General features: G+C 43.5%; 1 protein-coding gene across 1 annotated transcript in view; it reads left to right on the top strand.

Moving 5' to 3' along the window:
- The first annotated feature begins 2,868 nt into the window (after positions 1–2,868).
- LOC114926178 (small ribosomal subunit protein uS12m) overlaps positions 2,869–9,639 on the top strand; it is a 12,551-nt gene continuing 5,780 nt past the window's right edge. The window contains exon 1 of the mRNA XM_072231796.1: positions 2,869–9,639. This exon is cut by the window's right edge and continues 5,780 nt beyond it. Within this exon, the coding sequence (XP_072087897.1) occupies positions 3,362–3,739 (378 nt within the window). The 5' untranslated portion in view covers positions 2,869–3,361 and the 3' untranslated portion in view covers positions 3,740–9,639.

A 9,639-nucleotide genomic window follows, 5' to 3' on the forward strand; every position in this document is an offset into this window, starting at 1 on the left:
CGAAGGAGATGTAGTCACTTTGAGTCTTTCTTCTAGATTGGGTTGGTGGTTAGTAAGGAAAGCCGGGTGTGGTGATCCGATCAACGAAAATCCATCCAGAAATGACATAGTAAGAATCGCACTAATCCGCGACCAGCAAGTTTTCCGAAACCAAACTGAATAGAATTGTGACTTTCAAAAAATGCTTGCTGAAAATCAAAGAAAGAAGGTCCATTTTCCCACGTAGTTCGTCGGTCAAACCTACGATTCTCTTCTTAATAGAGAGATCTTTTTCTAGTTAGACTTCTATCAATGCAATGAAAGAACCATCCCTTCCTATTTCTTTGTCCAGTCAGATAGAAATCTATAGATATATACCCAAAAGAGCCCTTCTTTACCACTTTAGGGGGTGGGGGTGAAGGGGGGGTTTACATACAACCGAGGCAAAGTGGTTTATGATTGAATCTCAGAGGCATTCTTATCATTTGGTAGATCCAAGTCCATGGCCGATTTCGGGTTCACTCGGAGCTTTGGCAACCACCGTAGGAGGTGTGATGTACATGCACTCATTTCAAGGGGGTGCAACACTTCTAAGTTTGGGCCTTCTATTTATCCTATATACCATGTTTGTATGGTGGCGCGATGTTCTACGTGAATCCACGTTGGAAGGACATCATACCAAAGTCGTACAATTAGGACCTCGATATGGTTCTATTCCGTTCATCGTATCGGAGGTTATGTTCCTTTTTGCTTTTTTTCGGGCTTCTTCTCATTCTTCTTTGGCACCTACGGTAGAGATCGGAGGTATTTGGCCCCCAAAAGGGATTGAGGTTTTAGATCCTCGGGAAATCCCCTTTCTTAATACCCCTATTCTCCTTTCATCCGGAGCAGCCGTAACTTGGGCTCATCATGCTATACTCGCGGGGAAGGAAAAACGAGCAGTTTACGCTTTAGTAGCTACCGTTTCACTGGCTCTAGTATTCACTGGCTTTCAAGGAATGGAATATTATCAAGCACCCTTCACTATTTCAGATAGTATTTATGGTTCTACCTTTTTCTTAGCAACTGGCTTTCATGGTTTTCATGTGATTATAGGTACTCTTTTCTTGATCATATGTGGTATTCGCCAATATCTTGGTCATCTGACCAAGGAGCATCACGTTGGCTTTGAAGCAGCTGCATGGTACTGGCATTTTGTAGACGTGGTTCGGTTATTCCTATTTGTCTCTATCTATTGGTGGGGAGGTATATGAGGGAACGAAACAGTGGATTGAGGAATGAAAGCTCGAAGACAAAGAGAACCCCAAAGAATTACTGCAGCTTTACCACTCCCTAATATACTCAATCTTCCACTTTCCTACCAAATCTCTCTTTATTCTGGCACATAAATGAAGGGATCGAAGATACTTTGGCGGATTATGTTCACCAAGAAATGACCCGAAATTGGATCTTGGTCTATTTGATATTGTTCTTTTTTTTCGATAAAAAATATGTTTTCTTGTCTCTCGTTTCTGAAGAATAAAATCGAAGAACCTAATGGATCTAACTTGAATTAGAATTCCGCTATGTGACTAGAGAAAAAGAAAATGCCAGTTAATGATGTCACACGAAAATAGAAAGCCAGGCAGGACAGTAACTGACCCGCCTTCTATCCTCGTGTGTGATAGGGCAGCCGAGAAGCTTCTGTGCTGTCCGGTGCTTACCAAAGCGCATACTCTACAAACCCGCTACTGGACTATTCTATTACTATTTCTACTATGGATTGATGGTTCTCCGCTTACGAGAGAATGGCTTTGCGTATAATGTATAATATTAAAATCTAGTAAGAGTTGAAATGGAATAGTGAGTTGCAGGGTATTCTCCAACAGTAAGAGCATATTCTAATTCAATTGCACTAACAGCGGGAGCTGCTGCCTAGTAAAGGGACTGGATTGGAAAGGTTTTTTGTTCTTTGATCCATTCCCTTGCGCTTGAACTAAGGGGATTGATGTCACTAGGCTTAATGGAATAGGTTCCAAAGGCTATCTAGAGTCGAGTAAGTCCTAAAGGATATCGCATAGCAAGCCTCCCTTGAAGGTTACGATCCTATTTCTGAGGGAATGATTTTTGCACAAGAAAGTAATACAGAAGACATCTTAGGAAGGGCGGCTATGTAGCAGTATTTTTCCTTTCTTACTGCAATCAGAAGTGGGACTATTTCTCGAAGGAGATGGGGGACGTCTCATCCGAGGGAATCAAACTCCCCTTGGGAGTCCTTTCCATCGGTCCCTTATGACCCGCCACCCTTACCAGCAGGCTCAGTTCCGTCTGTCCCGTCGTTACCATCCATTGGCAGTGATTATGAGGTGGAGCAGCCGGCTCCCATACAAGCACCAGTGGATGACACGATGGAAGCTGACAATAAACCCCATGGTTATTGGGCTATTCGCCGAATAATCATGGATTACTTGAAATCCGATATGGACACGCTCTTTGACCGACCCCCTTCTTACAGTAAATATCGTCGGGTCTTCGAGCTGGTAGTTGGACCCAATTGGAAGAGTAAAGCTAGACTCGTTGAGGTATTGGCGGATATAGCCAACAACCCGGCAAATAATCCTGTAAAAGAAAGGTCGCGTCAAATAATGAACGACATCTTCGAGCGGCAAATCAAGGAACGAGATCTTGACAGCTATGAATTTGAAGAATGATAATGTGGGATTTGTTGTCTTTGGTAGTTATTTTTTAGTTCACGGCATATATATTTGGGTATCCCCGGGATTCGGGACCCACCCATGAAGTCATCGGGGAGCTAAATCATTCATTTCGTTTTTATGTCTTATACCGTTGCAGCTAAAATAACGCAGGGAATCAATAGGCCAGCCCCGACTCCCGGTGTTCGAACTAGTCATTAATGGTCGGCTTCATTGGTACCCTTTTCTTTTTTCGGTATGCCGCTCCGCGAGCAAGGAGCGAAAGAACCAAGTGGGCTGTGGTCATGTCAGAATTTGCACCTATTTGTATCTCTTTAGTGATCAGTCTGCTAGTTTCTTTGATCCCACTCGGTGTTCCTTTTCCCTTTGCTTCCAATAGTTGGACCTATCCAGAAAAATTGTCGGCCTACGAATGTGGTTTCGATCCTTTCGGTGATGCCAGAAGTCGTTTCGATATACGATTTTATCTTGTTTCAATTTTATTTATTATTCCTGATCCGGAAGTCACCTTTTCCTTTCCTTGGGCAGTACCTCCCAACAAGATTGATCCGTTTGGATCTTGGTCTATGATGGCCTTTTTATTGATTTTGACGATTGGATCTCTCTATGAATGGAAAAGGGGTGCTTCGGATCGGGAGTAATCACTAGTGATAGGGCAAAAATAGGGAGGAAGGACAAAGGAAAGAGCGATGCCTACATTAAATCAATTGATTCGTCATGGTAGAGAAGAAAAACGGCGCACGGACCGTACTAGAGCTTCGGATCAATGTCCCCAGAAGCAAGGAGTACGCCCGCGTGTTTCAACGAGAACACCGAAAAAACCTAATTCAGCTCCACGTAAGATAGCCAAAGTACGATTGAGCAATCGACATGATATATTTGCTCACATTCCGGGCGAAGGTCATAATTCGCAGGAACATTCTATGGTCTTAATAAGAGGAGGTAGAGTGAAAGATTTGCCAGGTGTGAAATCCCATTGTATTCGAGGAGTAAAGGATTTGTTGGGAATTCCGGATCGAAGAAGAGGCAGATCCAAATATGGTGCAGAAAAACCCAAATCGATATGAATGGAGGATGCCTCTGGAACTTCTTTTTCTCAGTCAGGAGAGGTACGAAGTCACTCGCCCCTATTCGATAAGTAAAGGAGAGGGAACAACCACAACGTTATGCCCTAAAATTGAAACGGAGCCCTTCCGAATGACCTATAATGGAGTCTAATACACTAGACAAGAAAGGGAGAAACCGGGCCGACGAAAGAATACCGCCCGTCCGATTTCTTCGTCCGGTTTTATTTTACTTTTTACAGATATTTTGTTTCTAAGTTTCCGGACTTGCCCTTCGCACGATTCTCTCAAAAAATGCTTGTTCCAATCGGAACTGCATGAAAAGTAAAAAAAAAGGTTCTCTTATTTCTAGAGAATTCCTGTTGTATGGATGAAGGAGTTCAATTGGAAATTCTTAAGCATAGATAACATATGGGGATGGGAAGGTGGTTTCTTGTTTGGGAATCTTATCGTTAATATGGATTCCCCATAGTCTCGGTGTCTGAGGATTTAGAGGATCCTATATATAAGCACGATATGATTTCTTCATTATAGATTTCGATATTTTTCGATAAAAAGATGGATAGGATTTCTTACTTCCACTTCCTATAGGACATGAGGGCTTCAAGCCTATGCTAAGAGAGTAAGGTTCCTGTCTCGATCCTCTTTCTTCTTTTGCTTTCCCTGCAAAACTCTTCTCGGAAATTGATTGCTTTAAACTAAACAATAAAGAAATTCTCTTCCCTTAACTTAATAGGGGCAACTCCTACTTAAAAAAAGATCTATTACTTGAAACTTGTTTTACTATTTTTTTGTGGTAGTTGTCTGGACGTGGCCTTTCTTTCATTCCTTAGGTTAGGGAGTGAGAAGGAGGGCTAAGGGGAAAAGGGTGGCCCCCCCTACTTCCCCGATTGGAGAAAAGCAGTGCGGTTGTGTTTGCCTTTATACTTTACTTGGCAAGCGAAGGAAATGGCTGATTAACCCCCTCCTCACTAGGCTTCTTGAGTTAAGTTCTTTAGTGGACTTCTCCCGTTAGCTCAAAGTCAATCGAAGATAAAATGGAAAGGTTTCATCTCGTTCCCCCTAATGGGTCTACTTGGACTACTTGTTCGTCCTGTATTCAGAAAAGAAAGCGGAGAATAGGATTCCACTGATGCGATATGACGAACTGGACGACCCACGTCATTTGAATCAAGGCAAGGCAGGCCTAACAGAAAAGGGAATAAGGGGCGTATTAGACTTGAGAGAGCAGATAGGCGCGTAGCCCTGAACCAATCAACCTGCTTCGACCTATAGAGCTGAACCCAACTAAGCGCTTTGAATTAAAAGTTTCTTTTAAACAAAGCAATCCTCGGATCCCGATGGCATGGTGAGCAAGCTGTAACGAATCGGAAACCGCCAATATTTATTCCGCATTCATTGATCTGGAACCAAGGTACATGAGAGATATCGGGCTAAACATGCTGTCTTTTTTCCCTTGGAACTGGCTAGCTTGTTGAAGACATTATAGATAGAATAGATAGAAGCTCGGGGTAGAAAGAAAACCTGAGATCATGTTCTCCCTTGATCAATTCCCTTTAGCTTAGGGCGGGAATCTGAAGATGACCTGACTTTCCCCCTCCCCCCATTCCTTGTCACCTGCCAGTCATGTAGATAAAGTTCTTTGTTCTACTGTCTTTAAAAAGAGGAATCAATTCTTTTCTTGATTCCCATTTATATGTAGTAAGAAAAATGGAGACTGGGGCAAATCCATATCGCCGAATCACGTAAAAAGAAGATGTTATCAAGCTCCTAACTCCTAAACTTTATGTGAAGTGGAAGTGGCTATCGAACCTGAATCTCTTGAGAAAGCAGCTGAACTCGGATCCTCAGTCTTGCTTGGGTTGCTGGTTGATGTAATAGAATAGAGGTTAAGGGTTCATACTTGTCTCCCGATTCCATGGGGCTGGGTCAAGACCATTAGTACAATACCCGTCTTTCTCTCTCGCATCCAGACTCTTCCATGAACCCGAGGAGATACGGTGCGAAAGAATGAAGGATCCCCTTTTCTGGCTAAGAAAGGATTGGATCCCTTTTGTTTGATTAGATCTCAATCACTTAGATAATAGAGTAGAGTGTCTCACGCCTCTCTTCCAATGCCAATCCTCCGCCGATAGGATGGTTTTGATTGGCTTGAGGCTAATCTATCGCCAAATTAAGCCGACCGGCTAATTCTGGGCTAGCCATTTCCGCTGATCTTCCTTATTCCTATGGGCTGGTTGCTTCTTAGTGAAGGTGGGCTGGAAGTCAAAGCAAAGAAAGAAGCCACTACTCGGGTTACGTGTTCAGAGACGAGGTAAAAGGAACTTGTAACATGAACATCCAGCTCTGTCTACTAAATAAGACTATTCCAATCCAAAGAGAGGAGGCAAAGTCGCCAATTCCGGTTCTTCAAGCCGAGCGCCGACACCAAGCCAGTTGATGAATTGACTTCTCTATGCGGGACATGGAGTGTGGAGTAAAGCCCCCCTTTTCCTTTCTGGAAATACAGAATTATCTCCTCGCTGGTTTATGCCCCGAGATGTGCCATACCTTTTCCGATCACAGGTATTGTCGAACCGTGTCTTTCAAAACCACCGCGTTGCTGGATTTCATAAACCTCTTCTTTTTTTATGCCTACGTTATAGTGGGATTTGCCCCATCCAAATAAATAAGTGGAAGCGGTTATGAAAATGTAACGAGGAAGGCCGCCTTGCAGTTGGTTCGTTCCAACCAAGTCTGATCCGCTTGCTAGTTTCCTGATCCCGGGAGAGGCAGGGGGAGGTCTTTGTCATGATCCCATAAATGTACTACAGGCTCCCCGCTATGGTATGGTTCCATCGAATATCGAATAAGGTAACTTAAAATCCTCTGCGGTCTATGGTCTTTCCGTTTATGTCCAGTTGCTGACATCATGAACGAAGTTGGGCATCATCGCTGCTCCCACACGAAGAAGGAAGCCAGAGGATAGAGGCGTTTCAATCTCAATGGTATGTGAGGCCGGGTTTGCTGTTTCTGTTATGGGCTTTATTTTCAGTTTGGCCTAACGAATAACGCTTATTGGTAAAGGTTCCCATTTTTAGTTATTTAGGTGTTAATTCAATAACGAATATCATAAGAGAGGAGGTCTAATCAGTTATTCATTGAGTCGACATAGTTAGCTTATTATGATTAAGATTCTGCTTTTCACTTTGTGAAGATTCTGTTGGTGTTCAGTCTACCGCCCCCTCTTAAGGGGCTTAGTACAAGATCTCAAATCAGGTTCCCCCTCTTTCGTCAATTAGTTGATCGAGAAACCTCTGCCCAATAGAGCAACGCCAAGAGTGGATCAGGCCATATGCTTGAGTGGTTTAGCCCGCGAAGCCGGTCACCGGTAGGCCTAAGATCCTCTTTTTGACAGAAGAGCCGAAAACCTGATTAAGCTGTGCCGAAATGATCTTGCCGTGCTGCTATTACCCTAAACAAAGTAGAGTCAATGTGAAAGAAAGGTACCTATCGAGCTCTAAGATAAAGTTAGTAGAGTGGTCTGCTCCTCTAACTCGAAATGAAAATATCGTAGGAGAAGAAAAGAAAGTGGATCTAGTGCAGAACCTCAACCAACCGGTGGATCCGCCTTTCTTCGCGCTGACTCTGCGTCAAGTGAGATGTGTGATAGCTGGCATGTTTACCAGCAGCTAATTGTGCTATGAAAGGATTTGGGTCTCTAACGTAGAAAACGATCGATCAAGTCAATGCTTCGGTTTCGGTAGGACTAGCATACCCCAGTCGCTAGCTTTAGTAAACTATTTAACCTCCCGATCTGGTTAGCAGAGCGCACCAGAAGTCAATAAAGAAGGACTCGAGATCCCGAAAGAAGAGCGGCATGCTCGCATAAATGCTATTATGTAGTCAGTCTCGAATCTCTCCCTTATGTGATTACTTCGTCGATCAATCTCAAACTGGTGGAATTATTATAGTCAAAGGAAAAGAGGGAAATTCTCCAGTTTCTACTACTGTAGGGCCGACATCCTACTTCCTGGTCTACTGGCCACATTAGATACATCATTATCCCGCTGCATGAACCAACGTCTACCAATGGAAAGGCCAAGAAGAAGGGCCCATTATGGCAGATCCTGAGCGAAGGCTTTGAGAGATACATGCTTGTGTTTACTGCAGGAAGGGAGTTGGGAAGCGTTTATACGCTGATCCGGAGGCGAGGCATGCTACCGAACACAAAGGTTAAATTAAAGGAAAGAAAGACAATAAAGCCAGTAGTTGTGCCGATCTTGTTCGCCTGAGCGAATTTGTTAATTCAAGGAGATCCGGTGGCCAGGCCAACGGCCAATTCTAGTCCCTTAACAACCACATCCGGATTCGTTGAGACATCAAATCAGTCCGAAGACACTAAAGGAAGATGTGGAAAGGGCTCATTATTACTTATTCTATTTTCTCCAGAAAGAGGAAGAAGAGTGTACAACAGATACATTCATCCCATCCAACAAAGACTTTTTCTACAATTATCAAGAGCTAGACCTATTCTCCAGCAATAGATTACGAGGGCTAGACCTATTGATCATAACGGTCCGCTACCCCCCTCAATTGATCCTTTCAGGCAAGGCTCTAAGCGAATCAACTCATTTGTGAACGAGTTTAAGGCTTTGACCGATCAATTCTATGTCCAAAGGAATGAAATCTGAGGCTGAAAGCTTCCGGTGAGTATGCAGGTTCTAGTATGAAAGTTACGGAAGACCTGTGTAAGGGCATGCGGAGTTGGAACCTCACTGGCTTGGCTTAAGAATGCCAACTCACTTTGATAGCCGAGAGAAGCCATCTCTATGGACGAGAGTTTCGGATGCGCTAAGTGACAATGGCTAGATCTTCGTTGCAGTCTTGAAGCTAGCGTTTTACTTCCATTACTGGACGGAATTCGCTAGCGACGATGCAAACCTTATCCCTTTCTTCCCTCAACGATTGGTAGCATTTCATTCCTCCCTGAAGTTCCAATAAAGAAAGAGTCTACAATGAAGGTCAGCTGGCAGGTGTGACCACTTCCCGTGCTCGCCCAATATAGTCTAGTAGAGTAGAGCTCAGACGCTTCCCATTGTCCGTCTGGTTGATGAAATAGGGGTTCCCGGTGAAAAAGAGGAGAGAAGGTGAGAACTCTCAATCGAAGGCGTACAATCATGCTTCCCTTCACTTTGCTTGTTTCATACAGGACTCTTCTTTCTTTAAGGAACGGAACCCTCTTGAATCAATTGACTAGCCGAGATAGATGAGTTTCATAAAAGATGATTCTTTCGTATATTTCGTAGAAAAGGTATCCTACCGATCGGAAGTCTTCGTTGGGACCCTTTCAACCATCTTCCTTTTTCAAGAAAGCTAGTATCCTATTTCTTTAATAAGAAAGAGCGCTAGCGAGCTTCTATTCTCTCCGTAAAGTCACCGCCGTACTAGTTATCTGAACCCGAACAACTGGTCTTAAAGAAAACGAATGAAGTACCGAACGAGTGGAATAAACGAACGGAATACTTGAAGTGAGTCTAACGAGTAAGACAACGCCGGAAACCTAACTAGGAATCAAACTAGTCTTCTCCCTTATTTCTTTTATGAACTCACTGACTCCTTTTTCCTTCTCCCCCACTTCGTTCCTTTCCAGTGAGTCAAGCGAGTCTGTTTCGTTCCTCTTTCTTCAAAGAGTGGCTAATTCCCTTCTTCCGCTTTGGTTGGTTTATCCTATCCCTTTAGTACATCTCGGGCGATGAGAGAACCTTCCATACTTGTTTCTTAAGTAAGGACAGATATTCAGTAACAACTTCTTACCAGACAAAGGACTTGGGTTCGATCGGACTATTTGGTTAGTTTGAGGATTCTCACTTCCCTTCTTCGAGCATAGCATGAAGCTACCGAAGGAGTGAAACGACTCTTTT

The sequence above is a fragment of the Arachis hypogaea genome, unplaced genomic scaffold (assembly GCF_003086295.3).
Source record: "Arachis hypogaea cultivar Tifrunner unplaced genomic scaffold, arahy.Tifrunner.gnm2.J5K5 arahy.Tifrunner.gnm2.scaffold_22, whole genome shotgun sequence".
Taxonomy (NCBI): Eukaryota; Viridiplantae; Streptophyta; class Magnoliopsida; order Fabales; family Fabaceae; genus Arachis; species Arachis hypogaea.